This window comes from Acyrthosiphon pisum, chromosome X (genome assembly GCF_005508785.2).
Source record: "Acyrthosiphon pisum isolate AL4f chromosome X, pea_aphid_22Mar2018_4r6ur, whole genome shotgun sequence".
NCBI classification, from domain to species: Eukaryota; Metazoa; Arthropoda; class Insecta; order Hemiptera; family Aphididae; genus Acyrthosiphon; species Acyrthosiphon pisum.
In genome coordinates this window covers 104,714,587-104,737,264 of record NC_042493.1, presented here as the reverse complement: position 1 = coordinate 104,737,264, position 22,678 = coordinate 104,714,587, and the positions used below count along the sequence as shown (strand labels likewise).

The following is a 22,678-nucleotide window of genomic DNA, read 5'->3' as shown; positions in this document are numbered from 1 at the left end:
CCCAGTTAAACTGTTTTTCGAATTCAAATTGAGCTAACCATTAGATTTAACCGATAGTTGAATAACCGCTACTTTTCTTCTGATTAACTTTTTAATTCTACGTTAATTTAATAATTATCAATGATTAATGATTCTGATCATTTTAGTTAGGACTTTAACTTTTATTTTACAATTTAAATTCCAAGTTCCTTAATTATAATGAACTTTGAACACAAAGTAATTTTTTTATGACGATGATGAAGAGTTCCGTGAATATTTAAATTATAAGCGTAGATCGTATACTGTACATTCAAGAGTTGATAATTTTAATACATGGGATAAACATGATTTTAAAACCAGATTCAGATTATCAAAAGAATCAGTTTTTATGATTTTAGATTTAATTGGTCCTACTATATCATCGAGAACTGACAGGTACATAATTTACATACTACATACGCATATTTAATCAATTTACATAACCTAAAATTAAATATAATACTATTGGTACTGCTAAGCCAGTATTCAAAACTAACATGATTATATGATTTGAGAATTTTAAAAATTACCAGCCTATTGTATTATAATACACATTAAATTTTTTTTAGGTATGTATAGGTACGTAAGGTGGACCTAAAGTACCGTGCAGTATTTAAATTAATTTAAATAGGTATTTACAATTTCTAGGTAATTTAAAAAAATTCTCAAAAAATATTCTGATATTTTTGAATATTGGGTAGTATAATACATTATATTTAATTTTAATTCTGGGAGTTGATTATGCAAATTAATGAACCGCAGAGAACATAAATGTTGATTTTAATCATGTTTTATAATATTAAAAATAAAAAAGTTCAATATAGTTAATTTGTAAATCTGGTTTTTATAAAAACTAATATTTAAATAGCCAGTGCTATCTTTCGTTCCACCCTTATCCACCTTCGCTGAAATCATAGCCATCGGTCTGCGCATCGCCAGGAGCCAGCTTGCTCTCTGGAAGCGGATCGATGCGCTGAAGACATTTTTTTTACTACTTAATCGTCTTTGAAACGGTTGGGGAGGCTTACCAATATGGATTGGGCGAGGGTGGACAATATCCTGCGGCCGGAGATCAAGGCAACACTCTACCTGCCGAAGGAGGCATCGGGGGAGTACTTGTACGAGTTCACCAAATGAGGGTGCTGTGAAATCCGTATCTTCGCCGAGGACTCCGACATCGCAGCGGTGGGTAGCGGATTCAAACCGGTCACTTCCCCAGACTTGAGGGTTTCCGAAGATGCAGCCGAACACGTTAAGGAGGTCACCAGGCTGAGGATCAGCAAGGATCTTCCATCCACGATGTGGCCTCCTACCTGTCAGGTGAAGAAAAAGACGTGTTCCGGGAGGCCCGGGGCTTAGGGGCCGCTAGTGTTTGGTCAAGGACACGGAACGCCTTCAAGTGACTTGGTTTCAGGTGGTCGCTGGATGATGCCCCCTCCATCACACACAAAAGCATGGTGTTGGGAGATAAGCATAGGCAGGCGGTCATGATAATTGTACGCGACACTCTGTGGTTCAAACGAAGCAACGCATTGATAGAGAAACCAGATCAAGGTAGAGCCGTGGAGTGCGTGGCCGCTCACTCTGCTTCCTCAATTTTCTGGAGAGATGGCGAATTCATGAGGTTCGTGAACTGGCGCTTTCTTCATAGCGCTAGGCTGAACGTTGTGCCATCGAATGTGTACATAAATGAAAGCCTATCCCACGTCGTCTGCATATGATACCCACGCTCTATATGGCGAGGCATAACGCCATAGTTGCCAGGATCAAGAAAGCAATGTCCACGAAGTTTGAGGTCCTCTCCGAGAATCAAGTCCTGGGTAACCAGGGCTTGAGACTGAATTTGGTTCTAAAGAAGGGCAGAAAAACTTCATCATGGACGTCACCGTGCTGTTTTACAACTTCCTCTCCGCAATCAAGGCGGCGGCAACCGAGAAGAAGACGAAACATGAGGAGCTCAGGGCGTGGCTGGCAGCGCAGCATGGGCGCACGGCGTCGGTGGTGCCATTCATAGTAGATGCCCTTGGATCATGGGACCAGGCCAACGACCCGTTCATGAGGTGCCTGTTCAGCTGTTATTATGCTGCCTCCTGCGGGAATGTGTGAGCTGTGTGTGAGCGACATCATTGCGGCGTTCCGTGACATTTATATTGAGCACCTGCCTGGAGTGTGACAAGTTAAAGCCTAGGCCAAGTCGCTGTGATGCTTACTGTTTTTTTATATGTATTTATGTCGTAATTATTTCCCCATTTATTTTTAAAATACTTTATTATGCCCCCCCCCCCTATCTTGGTTTTTTCTTTTTATTTATGTAGGTTCCTCATTTTTGTGATTTTTTAAACATTGATATCTAATAAAATCTGTTCTTATCGGCTTAACGAGAGTAAATCCTACGGAGTCTGGGTCTTGCCAACCCCGAAATACTGGTAATCACACAGACCAAGCTGTTACGAATAGATCCAGCTAAACATGCACTGCGATCTAGCTGGTTCCGAGTTATAACTCGATCTATTATCTTTGTCCGTGTAAATTCCGTGTCCTTTATCTGTTTATGTATATTGTGCGTGGAACCCGGTCTTTGCCTTGATAGGCTTTGGTATCTGTACCGCGCCCTGTGCTGAGCCAGCCTACGGAAATTGCGAAATTACCCAGAGGTTAGGCAAACACGTGAGGCCTAGGCCGTGTTTGACACAGTGGCGTGATCTCTCTTTAAAAAATAAGTAGTAGCCGGCATCTATTCAAACTGCCAGTAGCGCAATCTACGTAAAAATACGTGAGGTGGTGGCACACCTTAAAACACAAAATCCCTCGGCCCCAAGCCGGGCCAAATTCTGCCAAACACGATAAACATACGTCGCAATACACCCGATATACACATACACCCACACACCGGGGCTCTCATGCAAAGCAGAAGGATGATTCGCCAAACACCCGCGGCCGTCCACACGGGCTCAATCTAGATTGCCGCCCATCCACTAAAGAAGGACGTGCCGTTCTGCTCTTTCCGTTGGTCCACATGCGAGGACGACCATGCACAGAAGGAGGGTGACTGATCAACAACCAGCGGACACTCATTCTGGTGTAAGCCAGATTGCCGGTCCATCCACCCGGAACGATGCGGCATCAACACCTACCTTCACGGGACACACCAGAGCATCCACGTCGACATCGAACTTGACAGCCACCAGGAAGCAACCGCAACTCGTAAGCATGTTGTTGGGATACTACTACCCACCACCGGCCACGATCGTATGCCCGCACGCTGACTTTTCAGTTAAGTACCGTACTGAAACCTGGACAAGTGCCAAACAATCCTTGGGCAGGCACTTCAGAGCGATGCGCCTCGAGCAAGAATCGATAATGGTAAAATGCACAGGATTTGATGTGGTGCTAGGACTAAGGCCGGGTAGCCACAAGTTTAAGGAGGCGATAGCTAGGGAGACGGCAATGACAGACAGATTCGCTTGTACTGTCTCGGTTGGCCCCCCCACATACTCGTCGAAGCAAGGCCTGAGAACTACACACGGAACCACCAACGTCAAGCAGCCATCGACGCAGCCATCGTCCCGCTCCCACATCCAGCAACCAGACAGCGTTTAAGGAATGCATCCAAGCATGGTGGAGACGTCCTCATACCTCTAGTCCCGAGAATCACACCAAGGATAACGGTTGTCCCAGCTTCGGCCACAGATAATTCGCCCCCGGGTATTGACATCACCACTCCGGACGTGTCTACTTCTACGACAAGTGAGTCCTCCATGAGCCCAACGCATGACTTGTCGCAGCCAATAATTGACGATAACCAACAGCCCGGAAAAACTGAGTATATTTCGATGGCCTCAGACGATCGATCGAGGATGACGGTGGTGGCTACATCGAAGTAGAAATCGCTGTGGACGACGCTGAAGTGTCAAGACTAGACAACGAAGATCGGGACGCTATTCTTGCCTCGGATGACACGTCGCCCATCCATGCGTTACTGCATGATGCCCGGGTAATCTCGAGGGCACTCGTTGGCGAACAATCCTGGATCGCATTCAGTTCTCTGCTCAGTGAGATCACAACCCAAGCGGCAAAAATACTAAAACTTCTAATCAGGAGGACTGCTCGTCCAACAAACTGCAAAATTATTAACCCGGAGGACGCACAGGGTATACAGAAACTATACAGGAGAAACAGACTGCAGGCGATACGACTAATCCTAGCGGGAAAAAGCCAATTGTGCGAGATCCCAGTTGAAATCACCGAGGACCATTTCAGGAAGTCATGGGAACCATCGCCATGTGATCCATCTATATTCCCGCTGCACACCTTGGATCCGGTCCAACTCCCGTCGTTTGAAACCCCCGAAGTATATAAGTGACTCAGAAAATTAGAAAACACTGTGCCAGGAGATTACAGGCTAACCTACGCCCACTAGAGACGTTTAGACCCCTTCTGCACTCTCCTCGCCGTGCTGATGAACACGTGCCTTTAAATTTTCAAGCCTCAGATATAAAAGAACATTTTATAAATTTTTAACTACAAAATAATTGTTCAATTTTTAATTTGATAAATTTTGTCAAAATTCGATCTTTAAATGCTTATAAAAAAAATTGTGCCCATGTATTTTTAATATTTGTCAATTGCTATTGTAATAATATATCAGGAGACTTGTATTAATTTTTTACACTTTTTGGCCCAACAGATAAAACTATACTGATGTTTATAGAAAAAAAAAACTAAAAAAATTGAAAACTTACAATATCCGTAAACAGATCAAAAAAAATCAAATTATTTTCAAAATTTTATATAGAAAATGCTAATATAAATATTCAGTGAAATTTTCAAGTATCTACATTCATTATTTTTTAATTACAACAAAAAAGAAAATCGTTAGATATTCATAAAAATGTTCTATTTAAATTTAATATTTGAAAATGTAGTAAAAATTTCCTTATAAGTTTGTCTACCTTTACCAAAAAAAAAAAAAAAATAATACAATCAAATCAAATTAAATTTTTATGAGCGTTTAAAATTCATATTTTTATAATATTGGATATTCACATGATCTCTCATGTAGCGGTTTTGTTATTTTATTGTTATTCAAAAACGAATAACTGTGGGTACATAGACATTTTACTGAATGTTTATATTTTCATTTTATATACACCATAGAATTTTTAAAATATTTTTAGGTTTTTTGAGCTGTTTACGTACATTGTCAGTTTTCAATTTTTTCAATTTTTTTTTCTATAAATATCAATAAAATTTTAATTGTTGGGTAAAAAAGCATGAAAATTCAATGCAAGGCTGCTATATATTGTTACAATAGCAGTTGAAAAGTATTAAAAATATATAGGCACAATTTTTTTTTATAAGCATTTAATGTTCCAATTTTGACAAAATTTATCAAATTTAAAATTTAAATAATATTTTATAGTTCAAAATTTATAAAATGTTCAACTTTTATAACTAAGGATTGAAAATTTAAAACAAGGTTCCGCGTAAATAGGTAAATATATAAATTACTTTATTCACAATAATACCTGCAAATATACTTAATAATATACTAATCTCACAGGCTGACCGACCGTTTTCGCTTAGAATCGTTTTTCTTATACAATGATATTATGTCATTGAATTCAAATTTAACACCATCCATTACAGTGACCCACTTACAGCAGAGTTAAAGAAACTGAGTTAAAAAAAATCATTAACTTGCCCAGCCTTGGTAATAACTTATGTCTATTGGATATTTGTCAGAACAAATTTGGGAAAAGTATTAAAGAAGTTTATATATACTATTACAGCTAGTATACTAGCTAATCTCGCGCATTTTGTTGCCTGTGGAAAATGGCAACTCTTAAAAAAATTATGATTATTTAACGTATTTTAGGTGTAAGTGTGTAACTCGCTGCAGTAAGTGCAACTCATCCACCTTGGTAGGTAATGTTTAAAACTTCGATTTGATGAATGTTTTGTACCTGATCTGCACGAATAACCAATAGCAACCATTTTTAAACAAAAGTTTCAAAAAATAAAAGACATTGTATAGCAAATGTTCTCCTCTTTACAGTGGTAAAATCTTAACATTTGGTTTCTTAGCTTAGACCACAGCCTGAGTGGTTTTTAGTTCTTACCAGCGCAAAAAACTTTTTGCTATGTTGTACATTTGTAAGACGGAGTCAACACATGTAGGTGTAACATCATCTTAAGGTCAAAAAAAAATGTTAGAAACTATTTCATTTATTAATAATAGTTTTGTACTACCTAAACTATATTTTAAGAAAATATTTATTTATTTATTTTATTTTATTTAATTTTCATATACATATGAAATACTGGGCCCCACTGAGAAAACTCGTGTGGGGGCCCATATTGGTCACAAAATCAGAAAGACCTGGTAAAAAATGTAAACAACAATATTATTATAAAATTTAAATGGATAATAAATCATTTAAGAAATATAGGTACAGTCCTGATCAGAAATTTTTTAATGTTTACGATAGTTGTTAAAAAAATGTTATACTGTACCTACTTGTATTATATATATTTTTGATTTATTATGTCCTAAGTCCTTATAGGTAAATTTTTATTTTTAATAATTTCTGTCAATTTAATCTTTTATTAGAAATTAAAATGAACCTAATAATAATATTTGCATATAAAAGCCTGAAGTTGTAAAAATCAAAATAATAGTCGAACCTACAGTTTTAATATAAAATTATATTAAAATTATAACATTTTTAAAATAATTTGACTCTTTTTGAGCTGTTTACCGACATTGTAGGTTTTAAATTTTTTTAGTTTTTTTTTCTATAAATATCAATAAAGTGTTATATATTGGGCCAAAAAGTGTAAAAAATTAATACAAAGCTCATGATACATTGTTAAATAGCAGTTGAAAAATATTAAAAATACATAGGCACAATTTTTTTTATAAGCATTTGAAGTTAAAATGTTGACAAAATTTATCAAATCTAAAATTGAATAATTATTTTGTAGTTAAAAATTTATAAAATGTTCAACTTTTATATCTAAGGATTGAAAATTTAAAACAAGATTCCACGTAAATATTTAATTATGTTGCCAAAAATTCTAAGAAATACATAAACACAGTTTATTTTTATAGTAATTTTAATTTCCAATTTAGACGAAATTACATATTAAAAAACGTGAAATAACTATTTTAGTTATTTTGTTGTGATTGTAATGATTGTATAATATTATTTGTGGGTACTTGAAACTTCTAAAGTATACTATTATATATCATTGATAGTACCACGGTTTGTTGTTGATGTATAACGCGTTACCTGATTGATATTGTGATATGATTAATTTGGAATTTATTATTGATACCTATTATAGATCAATTTTTCAGTTAGTTTGAAAATTTAATACAAGGTTCCTACTATATTGTTACAATGACATTTGAAAAAAATTAAAAATCCTTAGTCACAGTTTTTTTTATTAGCATTTCAAGTTCAAAAATTAACAAAATATGTAAAAATCACGAATATTAGCAAATTATTTCGAGTTAAGAATTCGTAAAAATTTTTCTGTTTAAATCTAAGATTTGAAAATGTAATACAAGATTCCTCATAATATTGTCTTCCTTTATCAAAAAAACAACATTTTTTTTTATAAGCATTTAAATATTGAATTTTGACAAAATGTATCAAATTTTAATTTGAATAATTATTTTGTAGTTAAAAATTTATAAAATGTTCAACTTTTATATCTAAGGATTGAAAATTTAAAACAAGATTCCACGTAAATATTTAATTATGTTAACAAAAAATCTAAAAAATACATTTACACAGTTTATTTTTATAGTAATTTTAAGTTCAAATTTAGACGAAATTACATATTAAAAACTTGGAATAACTATTTTAGTTATTTTGTTGTGATTGTATAATATTATTCGTGGGTACTAGAAACTTCTAAAGTATACTATTATATATCTATGATAGTATTACGGTTTGTTGTTGATGTATAACGCGTTATAAGTACCTAATGGATATTGTGATATGATTAATTCGGAATTTATATAGGTACCTATTATAGGTCAATTTTTTTTTAATACCATATATAATATTATGTCTTATACCTTGACTGACATACCGTCTCCGCTCAGAATCGTTTTTCTTATACAATGATATTCTATCATATATTCAAAATTTAATACCATCCATTATACAGTGACCCACTTGTAACCTACTATACAGCAGAGCGACATCCACTTGCCCACCTTTTTTTTAATATTGCCAAGTTAAAGATATACATAAGAATTAAACAATGAACACTTTTTTATGTTGTAACTTGTAATTGTTATATTATACCTATCAATGCTCGAGACGTAGATAAGCTGAGCCCTGACAACTCAATCAACTTTCATATAGATAACATACGAGCTATACGACACGGTATAATATGCGAATACGCAGTGCCGGGCCGATGAATTTTGTCCCGTGGCCCATATATATATTTTATTTGTTTTAAGACGATGCGCATGTGTTGTCTCCGTCTTATTAACGCTTACTATATCAAAATATACTTCCAGTAGTCCCAATTTTGTGTTGTTTATTTTAATAAAATATATACTTTGTGACTTAATATTAGATGTAGTATTTATTGATGTAAAACTTCTTTCTTGAGGTGTAGGTGGAAAAAAGATCGTAACGAAAAATGAAACGACATGAAAAAATATGAAACGACACGTTTGTTTATTTATTTATATTGCCCATTAATAAACAAAAATGTGAAATATCTATCGTAAATTGCATATTTTATTGATTTTTCTCACTTATAATTTCTGCACGGGCCCAATTACTTATGAAAGAAGTTTTAGTTTTCAAATGTGTAATGGTGGGCTCACACACTATCTCACTTTTTTATTTTACTATAGCAGTGTAATTTCAACAAATTATGCTTGATATCGATAAATCAATAATAATTCCAAACGTTTTTAAATCATCTTAGCTTTCATATATATTTTATCCAGAACCATAGGCATATTATAATTATTATAAGAAATTATATAACTATACAATTTATCGTTCGAATATTGGTTGTCAAATACAATGTCAAATGTCAATACAATGCATAATACATGTAGTAATTAATATGAAACCATTAATGTAAGTGTAATGCAAAATTGGTACATATGTAGGTACCTACTATGATTTATTCTAGTGAACAATTATTATAAGAACTGTTAAGAATTTTTACACATAAGTAAAAAACTAATTATATAGGTAAAAAATAAAAAGATTGATTCCAATAAAAATTCAAATAAATTATTTTCATATTATCATAATTATATTAGACGTAATTACGTATGCTATACAGTTCACTAATCCATTGACTGTGGTAATGAACTTAAAAGCTGTGATTGAGTTATTTACTTCCGGATACTTGAGAATCATTACTCCGGTAAAATAACAGTAATTAGAGTGTAAAAAGCGCAATCCTGCACCGCTATCTCCCCAATAAGCACCATGTTCTGAAACTAAAAATATTTTATTCATACCTAATACTTAATTTAATCACACGATAGTTATTAGGTAGTAGGAACTATCAGTGGTTAAAGTGGGGGGACGGAAAGGGACGGAGTCCCCCTTCTTATTTACGGTAAGATTATGCGTCCCCTTTAATTTAAGTCTCCAAAGTCCGGGGGGACGCTACTAAATTTTAGTAATTTATTTAATGGTTTACGCACACACACACAACGATTATTTACTGAATTTAGACTTTAGACTTTTTACCACACAAACGTCTCATGTAACAGTTTTAGATAAAGTTGATCCTTATAAAGATTTATCAGATAAACCGACAATGAACCATACCTACAATTATTTTTACAAAATATTCGGTTGCAATAAGTTTCAAAAAACGTATCATTAACCGTAATGGTTCTTAAGCATGGTTCCTAAACTGAGTATGCACCGTTTAAAATATACAGTTCTCGGGAACCGACATTGAACATTCAAATTGCTACTCGGGTACTGACTAAAAATTTGTCTATATTATATATTTTAATAATTATTTAGGCAAATATTGTAAAATATTATTTATACATGTAAACGTACATTGTTAACATTCCTTAATTAAATTTTACACACCACACAATGAACGTAATTATAAAATTTATTGTTTAGTTTAGATATTTGACGTTTTTTTTTATACTATAGCAAGTAGGTAATAGTTAATTTTACGTAACAAGTCGCCAGTCGGTATAATGTTTGTTACGTGGTGATATATCAGTAGAAAATTATTGTTGATTATACGTACTTTAATATTTTCATATTATTTATTTGTTTATAAATTCATATATTTATCATTGATCGGCGACAGCGATCGTTCACAAGATTCTTACGTTTAACATTAGAAAATTGTGGAGAGGTAATTATTAATTAGAATATTTTTTTTTACAGATAGAGGATAAGTAAAATATTTTAATTATTATTTAAAATATAATACCATATGAATTATTATTATTATATACTAGTGACTAGTACATCCCCAAACAATTTATTTATTATTAACTCCCGTTACTCGTTAGTCGCATACTCGCATCACTGTTTAAAAGACCGTGCATTTATAATTTTTGAAATTACTCATTGTAAGTAACTTACATTATTTCGTGTACTTTAATACCTTCAATGTCCAAGTCAAGCTATCACTTAATGCTATTTAAAACAGTCATCTATTGATTGTTGAATTTAATATTTATAGGTAGGTATTTTTAAAGTCACAAACCTGTGACTTTTAACCAAAGACCGTGTGACACAGTGTCTTAACTCGGTATTGATCTTGTTCAATATTATTTTCGACAGTGATCATTACTGAGTGGACCAAAAACCATCATAATCGTTTATTATTATAAATATATTAATTATTAAATAATTAAATTGTAAAGAAATATTCATTATATAATATATATATATACATTAAACAAAATTACTACCTATATAAAGTTGTTAATAGTAGTTTTTTTTATATTTTTCATTTGGCCTGCCCTAATAAAAGTGTCTAGTTTCGCCTATGGGTACTAGGTATTACGAAAACAAGGTTCATAAGCAGCAGTCTCTCACATTAAGTACATAATAGTAGTTCTAATATTAGATTCCATTACGATTTTAGATATTCCGACAATTAACATCATACATTCGTAAGCTAAAATAATTAATATTTATTCTACTAATTATTTTATTTTTATTATACGACATTATCGACTTTTTTTTGCCGCCCTTGCCGCCTGGAGCAACTGCTCCTTTTACCCCTCCCTCGATGCGCCCCTCTAAGTAGCTACTATGAAAAAAAAATATATAATAATTTTATGTCATAAAATAATAATAACATTTGTGTATCTATAGATATCGTTTTCAACGTTCATACTGGCACAATGAGCCGCGTCCTACGTGAATCCGACAAATGCGACAAAAGAACAAAACAGTTCGTACCTATTTCGTCGCATCAGTGTACGTTTACCACGTTTGTGCCGCAATAAAATCCGTTTCCTGTAATCAATTAAACGAAATAATAACAATAATAAATTAAACCAGTGTAATTATATAAAATAGTTATGACATAAGATAATGTACATACGTTAATAACATACGTTATATTTTTACACAGTAGGTACCTACTTTATTGGTTATTAATATTGGTTATCGCCGAATAATCGGATTTCGTCGCCCTAATTGTTTCGAACAACCGACATGACGTGTTGTTTGATGTTTCTGATTAATCCAAATTATTTATTTACAATGTTACAATAACAATGTATACGATCGGTTTTAATCAATAACGCGATTGTATCAATTTATTATCCGTGTTCCTAATAAGCGGCTTCTACATGGTACCGATTACCGAATATAAATTCAAGACGACGTCCCAAACTACAAATAATAATATTATACAGCTCAATGCACATACGCCATCGGTTTTCGAAACGTCCGTGTTCGTGCAAAACTGCAACCCGCAAACATTTTGAGCGTGTATGGCACCCCACGGTTTGAGAGTTGCACAACGTATTTCGGTCGGTATCAAAATCCATTGCGCAAAACGTTTAAGAATCGTGTTCAAGGGGGCCTTTGAGAGGATGTTAGCGCGGTATTTGTACGAACTCTCTTAGACCCATTGATTAATAAAATATTATAATGAATATAGGTGCTCAATGCTCTGCTCCGACCCAAGCGCAACAAAGATATTTATCGCTTTCGCCTAAAATAGTTTTTTATGACTTACAATTTTCTTGTAAATTTAAATGACATTTAAATTGTTTCGAGACAATACATATGTCTTAGAAAAATTGATATGACGTGAAACCCTCAAAAATATTGTCGTAACATTTTTGTAACGGGCGATTTTACTATGAGATAACTGAAAAACTTAAAAAAAAAACATGATTCCGCGTACTTAAATCATAGACCTTAAAACTAATGGACAGCGTATTTCACTCTGCAGTCCGTCCTGACGTTATTGCTAATAAGTAATAAGTAATAACAGGAGTAATGACCATCTTATAACAATACTACTGAGATAGAAGGAACATGAAGTAGTGAAGGAGCCCGCATAAGGAATTGTATATTACAATATTTTACAACTTTGTTTCTTTTCTCGCTCACTCTATAGTATCGTTCCCTTTGATTTCCCTCTAGAAGCGCCGTCCATGAGTTTAATATAGGTCTATGACCAAAATGCATTTTGACCGTGTGTCACGAGTGGGCCAGAGAGAGAAAACAATATTATTGACAAACAGCGCGAGTGCACCGACATCCTAACAAACGAGAGAATAATCAGTCCGCCGACCGGGATAGTCATTAGTCCGCGACACGAAAAGTGGCCGGTGTGTACCGCGACCCGAAGCGGCGGCTTCACTACCTCTAAAGCCATGGTTTTTTTTTTTTATAGTCAATAATATTACGTTGAACAATATTGGTACCGCTGAATACGCGCGTCTCGCAATATCCCCCTCCCTCCCGCTCACCGGGAAAGCTTACCCAGCAACGACAGCGGCACTGTTCCCCGCCACCCGCCCTTTCATTGTTCCCTTCCGGGCCGCGGCAAAAACACAAGGCGCGAACTTGGACGAAAACACGGTTCGCGTCGCGCATGCACAGACGTGCATGATACAACGACGGTGTCGACCGCCGCCGATCGTCTATGATGGCTACCGAGCACAGAGAGGTTGTTTCGCGGCGCGCGCCAACTCGTAGTTGCACGCGTCAGTCGACGGGAGCGCTGTTTTCAAAAGTTCAGAAAATTAATAATAATATGTAATAATATGTAGCTGGTCACCCGACGCCCGTCATTATTATCACTATTCTCGTCTACGCGCATGACGAAAACGATTTCTTTGTCTGCGTCTCCGCCACATTTGCCGAATCGCGTCGCTCCGCGGTCATCATTGTTCCCTGGCTCGCGCTTTGTCCGCCGCAGACGCCGAAATTGCTGTTCACCGCCGTGTTACGCCGTTCGTCGAACAACAGTAATTGTCGACTCGACATTTTTGATTGTTAAAACATTGTGACCGTTGACGCTCGGCCGTTCAGTCTGTTGTTCGAAAGCCACTTCGGCGGCCCGCGCGACTTTGTAACGGTTTTGACGACCAACGTGTTTTTCTCACTCCCCGCCCGCCGTTCCGACCGATCGTCTAGACTTGCATAGACGACACAAGAGACCGGCGAATGGCGTCGGACGCTTCGAAGATGGCTTCAAACTTCGGAAAAGTCACGTCAAACCATCAAGGTAATCATGATATTTTATAAACCAAACGATTTTACTTAACTCTAAAGACCGGACTTGTGCGCACTTATAGTAGGTAGGTTGGTAACCGTCAACTACGTATGCGAACGCGCACTCGAAATATTGTGTATATTAAAATTTCGAATAATAATACAATATTCATTGTACCGAAGGTATTTCGTAATTTTGAAGTGTATAGGTAGCGTAGGCACCTACATAATAATATGTAGTATATATATAATATTATTTATGCAATCTAACAATTTAATATTCATTTTTTGTCACTGAATAATTAGCCGTGTCATGAGTATTTTAAATTAAGTACCCACCTATACCTACTTAGCTCACAGATTAAAAACGTGTAAACCGAGGTGTAAACTTAAAAGTACCTACCTAGGTAGGTACTTACAATAAACTAAGAATACCTACATTTACTTTCTAATTAGCTATAGGTACCTAGGTACATTCATTGTGAATTATACACTGCAAACACCCAAGTAATTGATATTTTAATTCCTAGGTTTTTATATTATTTTAAAAAAACATAAGTAATGTAGGTACCTACACCAAAGTGTGTTTCATGTTTGATTCTGTAAAATTATAGTTACAATTTGTATGAATGTACATACTTGTAGGATGAAAAACTACGTTCAACCTTAACACTGATTATTGGTGTGTAGGTATTTAAAATTTAATAAAATAAACAATCAATCTATAACACGTAAAGAAACTTCTCTGTTATAAGACTCGTATTATGTCTCGTTATAATATAAATATAGATCATAGAGACAGTAGATAAATAGGCTATAGCTAGGTAGGTACTTAAATATTTATACCAAATTATTGTATAAATTATGTTATGCCTACAGCATACAATTATTTATAATGTATACAATATGAGGTTAGGTACCTGTATTTTTTACTAGGTAATACATACCTACCTATTTTTAATTTAAATATTAAATAATAATGTACCTACTTTCATGTATTGTTCGAATCAACTAAATATTAGGCATACCTACCATTTCTAAATATGTACCTGCCTACTGTAAAATGACAACATTGATTTCAAAAACTTGTGTGATTAAACTTTACGGTAAATTTAATGCTAAATGATGCATATAAAATCAAACCGTTTTGAAAGAACAACGCCTTTTTAGAACATAAAGATAGGATCAATCCAATATTAAATTATAATAACCAAGGCTTGAATGTTGTTACATTAATTAATAGACGAGAATAATAAAAGTTATAACTAGACTTAGGGGCTTAAAAGCTCTAAACACACACAAATATGAACAAATTTACGATAGAACTAGACAATTTTTATAGTTTTTTGCAAATTTGAGCCACCTTGATCCTGCTTTGTTTGCAGAAGAGACTGACATTTTAACATTTTTGAGAATAGCATCTACCTATAACAATATCCAGAACAATATAGATAATTAAATAGGTATTTAATAATTTTAGTACATAAGATTTCAATAAAATAATTAATTCACTTATAATATAACTATTAAAAAGAAATGATGACTTACAGGTTCTTTTTAATTTATGCCTGGCAAGTATACTTTGTCATTATTTGTAAATATTATATCCATAATCAATTTTAGTACTTTTCCAATATTTAATCCACAGAAGCATTTAATATAATAATAATAATATTTATTGGCCAAGAAATTTTAGTAAATACATAATATAATATAACATAGTAAAATGGCCCATCTCACCACTGAGGATAACCTCTTATTGGTGATGATGGAGTACTATTAAAACTCGTATTAAAAGGATAAGTAGGATAGGTACATTTATATATTTTATAATATTTTTGATATTTCAGTAAAACTGTGTAATCTTAATTGACTATAATTAAAAAACATTATGCATAAATAATATAACATAAATTGAAAATGCTCAAAACTCATTAAAAACTGAATAACTGTAAAAAACCATCATACAAACACAGATTATGTTCTTACCATCAAGTTTCATAATTTTTTTTTTTTTTAAAGTTTCCTGACATTATGTCATCTAAACTTATTGTTAATTTAATTAATTTTTTTGCAATCCTACATAGAAAATTACAATTCAACAGTCTGGTCTTAATTTGAGAAGTGTAATCTCCTTTGTGGTGACATGTAGGTATCTATAAAATTATATTTGTAGCGGTACCGACTATAACACCTCCTTCAACCACCAATAATTTGAGTAGCTGTATCTCACAAACCAATCAACAAAAAAATAAAACAGTTAACGCGTGAATAAAAAAATGGTTTTATTATGTGTTACCATTTGAAAATCAATAGTTAATATTGGTTCCACCAATAAATATAAGGTGATAAAAATTAAAATAGTATACAGTCTTAGAAAAGCATATATCTAACAGCTTAAAAAAAAAATTCAAAAAAAGTTAATAATTTTCGATATAATTAGTGTACCCACTTAAATAGATCACTCTGTATATTAAAACATAATTTTATAATTAAATTATAGATGTATGTGTTAAAACTGAAAAGGATGATGCTGAAATCAATGCGATGGCTCTTAAATTGAAAGAGATTTATAGAAAAAATGCTTTAGCCGCAGCAAGACAAATGAGTGCTTCTCCGGCTAAGGTTTATATTAACAAAGCCAATAGAACAGTATCTTTGATTATTACTTCAGCAATCACAAATAATAATAATACACAAAAAAATAATGAAGAAGAATTACTTGAACATTGTGAAGATATAGAAAGTAGAAAATGTAAGTAATTAGAAATTACCTAATTCATGTTTTGAAATTTCTTATGAAGACGATTAATATTTTATGATCTTTTGTGCAATATAGTTAGATTTTCTTGGAAATTAATCGCAGGATTCCATGTACCTTACATCATACGCTTAATTAATGGTGAGTATTCAAAGTTTGTATCCACACGGATGGCTGAAACTCACCTACTTAGCAATTATTTACATCATTTACATTCAGATATTTATAAATCATGCACATCAGTAAATTGTAATTTTATCACTGATTCAGAGGCAAAGCTATTAAATGACATCAACTATAACCATGCTAATTGTGTGTATGGAAAAGAAATATTCTTGGCAGGGAAAGATTTTATTGCCCCTTTAGAAGATGTTCATGAATTTTATACATTCATAGAAGTATGTTATAAAAAATTACTGTGTAATATTACTCCAGATCACAACGAAGTATGCGGTTTCATACGTATTAACTCTGAGTCCGTTGTACCATATTGTATTAAAGACGGCCAAAAATATGTTCCACTATTCTACTTTGAAGGAGAAACAGAAAATCTCGTAAATCGAGCTATAAAATTAGAAAGTTGGAACTTGTCCTATCTCAAGTTCTGTTGTAAAGTTCAGGGTATCAGAAATGAGTTGTTTGCTAGTGACTCTTGCAAAGTGGCCCGTCTTGATGATATTAAGAAATATTTTCCACCAGATACAAATTTTGAGGAATATTGGCCAGCTAAGGTGGTTGATACATATCTCCTAACTAATCAGAAGTCTACTCATGTCAGTCCATCCGGTGCCTGGATCAGAGCACCCCCTGAAGTAGTACCTCCTAAAAATACTATTTCTCACACTTTACCAACACCAGTTATACCGCAGAGTACGCCAGTGGTTATGAATACTTATCAAAACGGATGGCCACCAAATCAAATGGTATGTACTTATTATTTATTTTTGGTTCTTTAGAAAAATTATTGCTTGTGTTTTTCACAATGTATTCAAATGTAATTTATTGTATACTTATAATTATTTTTTACTATTAACTATTAAATATCAATATATAATGAATCTATAAATAAAATAATGGGAAAAATGGTCTATAAAGGCTTCAGTTTTTTACATACAATTTTGCTTTTATTTGTTTCTTTTAATTATACTAGCAAGTAGCATTAGTGTCAGGCATTTATTTCAATCAATTAATTTTTTTTTCTATAAAATGTAATCCAAGATTCTCAAAAAATAAATAATGTTTTTGTAGGTTAATTCATATAGCATGAGTGCCCAACCAACATCAACAACTCGTGCCTACTCTATGGTGACTGGAAATCAAAATATGGCTGCCCACTGCTATAATGCGGTACTTATTTTAAAACTTTCAACTAATTGTCTGTTTTTTAAAGCTCACAATGTAAACTACTTTTGATTTTATAATGTTGTTACCATTTGCAACAAATAGTCTCTTTATATATTTATTTAATACAAACAATTCAACAGTGGTTTTAATTTTATTGAATATTTTTTTTATGTTATTTTAAAATTTAACAAGTATTGGCTGTAGCTTTTACTTTATGTGTGATAATAGTTCCAAAAGTAGATTCAATGGTGTTTTGTATTATTTTTGAAACTATTTATATTATATCGTGGGCTTATAAGGTTTCTTTTAAGGCATGCTCGCCCTATTTTATGATTAAACTATGCATATATTCAAATTCTGATTTTTGGAATTTTCAAATACACTTGAACACCATATTTTTGGATTCTTGACATTTTTGGACCACTTAATGATGATTCCGTGACAAAACAAACTTATAATTTTCAAATAGAGAATTTTGATCTACACAAATCAAAACGTGAACGAGCAGTTTTTGATTTATATAATTTAGAGTAAATAATTTGTCTGCAGCTAACAATGGGTTAAGTAGATATGGGGAAAAGGGGCTTATTTGAAAATGCTAGTAATTACTAATATAAATCAAATCTATCAATATAAATAATTTGTAAAAATAGTCAAAGTGTAACAAATATTTCATTTAATATTACATCATATTATAGTTAATATTTTTGTAAAAACAATTTAATAACTTAGAAACTACTCACTAGAATTCTTGTTTTAGATACAAAAAACTTATCAAGAAAATCATCTGCTAAATAATTTTTAGTGAAGGGGGGGGGGTCAAATTTAAAAAAATTAAGTTCTTATCAACATAGGAAACTTCTTAAGTAGGTAGTACATAAAATATTAGGAATTTGAAAATATGGTCAGATTATTTTAAAATGCTATAAATTAAAATTTTAATAAAAGCACTATTGACAGGAAAATTGGGGGTTAGAGAGCTTAAAAAAATTACCTTGTTTATATATTTTGGTAAATTAACGGTTTTTACATTTAGTTTTCAATGGATTCACGGGGTTCAACAATGTCTCAAAGCAACATTTCACTAAATGGCATGGGGCATGTACTACCACCGCCTCTATCTCATGCAAGCAGTACGACACCAGTAATTGGGTGAGTATAATCAAATAAAACAAACAATCAAATTTGTAAATATATAAAAACAGAAAAATTACTTTTGCTTATATGTGCTCTATTGAGAATAAGAAAGGTACCGGGTGGCTGTCTTGCATGGGCCAGTGTTCGTTACAAGTGCCAAACCAGGTGTTTGACTTGGTGGGAGAAGCATATAACTGCCGTCAGACAAAAACCGGTCACAGCCCGATACCTTTCTTATTTTGAATAGGGTTTAGTAATACTGTCTCATCCTTAAAATTTGTACCTATTAGCCAATATATGACAACTATATACAATCCAATGACCAATAGCAATGTGATGTCATACTCAAATCAAATTCGACAAGTATATAGTCAACGTGCTATTAATAATAGCCAAGCCCAACAACAGTTGCAGCAACAACAACAGATAATTACTACTCCTCAAACTCAACAGTCATACAGTGGTCAACTTGTGTATGGTCGTTTCACCAATACTCAACAGCGCAATGCCTTGAAAAATGTTGGGCCCATCATGACTACTGAAATAATTGATTTATCAACTCCACCGTCAAGCCCCACTCCTTCACCTGAACCAGAGACTTCTGTCCGCCCTAATGTTGGATGGGAATTGACAAGAATACCTGAACGTATATTTCTACAGGGCTCATCAACTAGTGCTGCATACAAGGTTAATTATTTTTAATATTTTAAGATTGGCTGAAGTTATTGGGGCCTAGAATAAAACAATATTATTTTTCAAACCTTTATATAGTATAAAATATTGATACCTCTGTACATTGAACAATGTTACATTCTGTGAATCTGTTTTATATTTATTTACTAAAATAGCATGTGTACCTAGGGTTGTGTCAAACTTCAGCCAATTTTGTATTGTATAGCATAGATAAGTTTATAATATTTATTAAATAAACATTAATAAACATATTAATATATAAAGTTAAACTTTAAATTTAAAATATTATAATTTTATGGACCACATTTTACATAAATGTTTTGTATTTAAATGTAACTATCCGTAGTAATAGACATTAGTTTCTCTTGGCTGATGATATCAATATGTATAGGTTTTCTGTAAACCAAATATGTATACAATATATTTTGCCCTTAGTAATAAAGTTATTCTTTGAACAAGTATTTTTAACTTAGTATTATTGGAATATATTTTTTAATTATAAATAATATATAGCGATAATGCAATAAATAATAGCCCTGTATGTTTTTAAATTAAATTCAGAGAGGTATTTACACAAAGAAACAAACTTCTTCGCTCTATAGAATACTACATATTTTTTTTTTTTTTAAATTATTATATGTGTTTAATCTTGCGTCTGTTTGTATTTAGGTAATAAATAAATAATATATATAAAATATTTTAACACAGATCCAAAAAACGACACTTCAAGGGCAAACAATCCACTGCATAAATGCCAAACCATACATATATTCAGATTTGATGGTAACCTTAGATGACCTAGTCCAGATGATGTTACCTTCGTGCACTATTGAGAGATGCGCTCATATTTTGATCAAATACTTAAAAACAACACTATTCAGTGGCAATTCGTAAGTGTCTTGTTTTTCCTCCTTTTAATCTCCAACTACTCATCTAACAGTGATCAAAAGAGTTAGTAAATTTTATTTGTTGTTTATTTAACAGTGAACAGTTGGCTGTATTGCAAGATAACGGACGCCTCAGGTCGCTGTATCCTGAAGACACACCAATGGCCATGCTGCAAGACATTGTGAAAGTGTTTTTGCAGTTAAGGACATTGGTGTCCAAGTCAGACGATGAATTACAGCAGTTATATCAATATGCTGGTGTGCCGTCAAAGAGACAACGCATCAGCTAAGGATGGGCCGGTCACGGCAAAAGCCGACCCGACTGGCTGAAGCCGGTGGTCGGCAGCAGTAGCAGTGGTGGTGCCACTTCCAGCTCCCACAGTCACCATTGGTTAGTAGACACCGACAGCACACTGATGCCTACTAACTACCAGAGCTGAAGTACCTGACCATCCCCCCTGCTCTATATCTACAGAACAACTACCACAGCATAGGTAATATATGACATATACACTGGTCGTCGGTGCCCATTTCCTCTTAAATTTAATACCTTTTCTCTATTGTTATTTTTATTATTTACTGAATTCCTATACAATTGAGATTATTTCAATCATTTAGGAGATTCTTTTACGGTGATTTTTTCCTATAAATAATATGTTTACATTGAATATAGTATATACATAATAATATGTACAAACAAAAATAATTTTATTTGCACAATTCACTATTACAATTATTTTATTTATTAAATGTTCTGTTCATTTTGGATCTTTGTAATTTTCCATTATTTCTCATCTTTTCATTTATTTGTATTTTAGTTTTAAATATTATATTGAACATTAAACACTTATGAAATAATTCATTGATTATATTTTACTATATTATATTTTGATTATATTTAACTATTGTATTGACCAATAAAAAGAAATTGGGACTTATTTTAATTATTGTTTTATTTGGATTTAAAAAAAAAAAAGAAAAATCTGGGCTTATTTACAGATCATCATCATATACATACCTAATATAATATTATATCAAGCATCAGGCGTAAAGTTAATTTTCTGGAACATAATTCAATCTAGAGATCATTTCATGAATTATCAAAATAAATTATACTTATTTCATAAAAATAACTCCTATACTGATATAATCTATTATAATGGTTAGTCGTGGTTAATATTTGTGGTGCGTTACTTGAGCCGCTGTATACAGAGTGCGGACGCCACATGGTGGAGGAAATTTGGCCTCGCGACATTGGAACTAATTCATTTCGATGCGCGTGGCGGTTGCACTCTCTCATGGAACGGAGTTTAATCATATTTTAATTCTTTTTATAATATATTATACATATTTATTTTTTGAATAATAATATGTGTTCAATAATCTATCTATGTTCATTATTGTTAGGACGTTATAGCCGCTGATGAGATAAGATGTAAAATATCTTAGTCAAAAGGCAGTCAGTGGCTTCTACATTTCGATTTTAGCCTTTTGTTTGTGGTTAATGTCTTGTAAATTACTGTGATAGTAATACTGGAACTGATTTTATTGCAGCTTCGGTATAATATACTAAATACTAATACCTAGTAGTTTTACTTTATTAGGCATTATACTCGTTTTATACACGTATTTTTTGAACCTAGTCAACAGTTATCTATTACTACTTTAGAGTGTAACATAGGCACCTACCTAGTTTATTTTCACTATTACAAGTCTCAAATAGTAATATATTTAAGCTGTTATAACATACATAGAAATGAGTCCAAAAAAAATATTACATTTGTATTTCTCACCAAATAAAAATATGGCATGTTGAATGATGAGGTACATACTTACAATTTAAATGTACATATTTCAATGTATTAGAAGTTTAGAAAGTTCTTATTACTCAAGAAAGTTGTTATTTTTCCTATTTGTTATTGAGGTATGAATATTATTATTAAAACAGGCTAAATGTATTGGCCTTCTTGGCATATTACCGATCACTCTTAATAACACCAGATGAGCTAAACCTCAAAAAAAAGATTTGATTTTATGTTAAGAAGATTTCACACGGACATTTGTTGTCTCTGTCTTACAAACATGGCAAATTGTACGTTCACAATAACACATTA

The 22,678-nt window shown here is 32.7% G+C and overlaps 1 protein-coding gene across 2 annotated transcripts; it reads left to right on the top strand.

Annotated features, from left to right (window-relative positions):
• Positions 1 to 13,303: 13,303 nt before the first annotated feature.
• On the top strand, positions 13,304 to 21,241 carry LOC100169607. 2 transcript variants are annotated; one of them, XM_001943880.5, is made up of 8 exons: positions 13,307 to 13,755; positions 16,246 to 16,497; positions 16,582 to 17,426; positions 17,752 to 17,850; positions 18,884 to 18,999; positions 19,275 to 19,671; positions 20,386 to 20,567; positions 20,662 to 21,241. In XM_001943880.5, the coding sequence occupies exons 1-8, from the start codon at positions 13,695 to 13,697 to the stop codon at positions 20,852 to 20,854; spliced, it is 2,145 nt and encodes a 714-aa protein (XP_001943915.2). In that variant the 5' UTR covers positions 13,307 to 13,694; the 3' UTR covers positions 20,855 to 21,241. The 2 variants fall into 2 exon arrangements, with proteins under 2 accessions (XP_008186000.1, XP_001943915.2); XM_008187778.3 differs by lacking the exon at positions 17,752 to 17,850 and having other exon boundaries at positions 13,304 to 13,755.
• The last annotated feature ends 1,437 nt before the right edge of the window (positions 21,242 to 22,678 follow it).

What these genes read in the sequence shown, in the direction of transcription:
- LOC100169607 (XM_001943880.5), top strand. Translation starts at nt 13,695, where the DNA reads ATGGCGTCGGACGCTTCGAAGATGGCTTCAAACTTCGGAAAAGTCACG. An exon ending in AGTACGACACCAGTAATTGG is followed by an intron (nt 19,000 to 19,274) that starts GTGAGTATAATC and finishes TGTACCTATTAG; the next exon opens with CCAATATATGACAACTATAT. An exon ending in CAACTAGTGCTGCATACAAG is followed by an intron (nt 19,672 to 20,385) that starts GTTAATTATTTT and finishes ATTTTAACACAG; the next exon opens with ATCCAAAAAACGACACTTCA.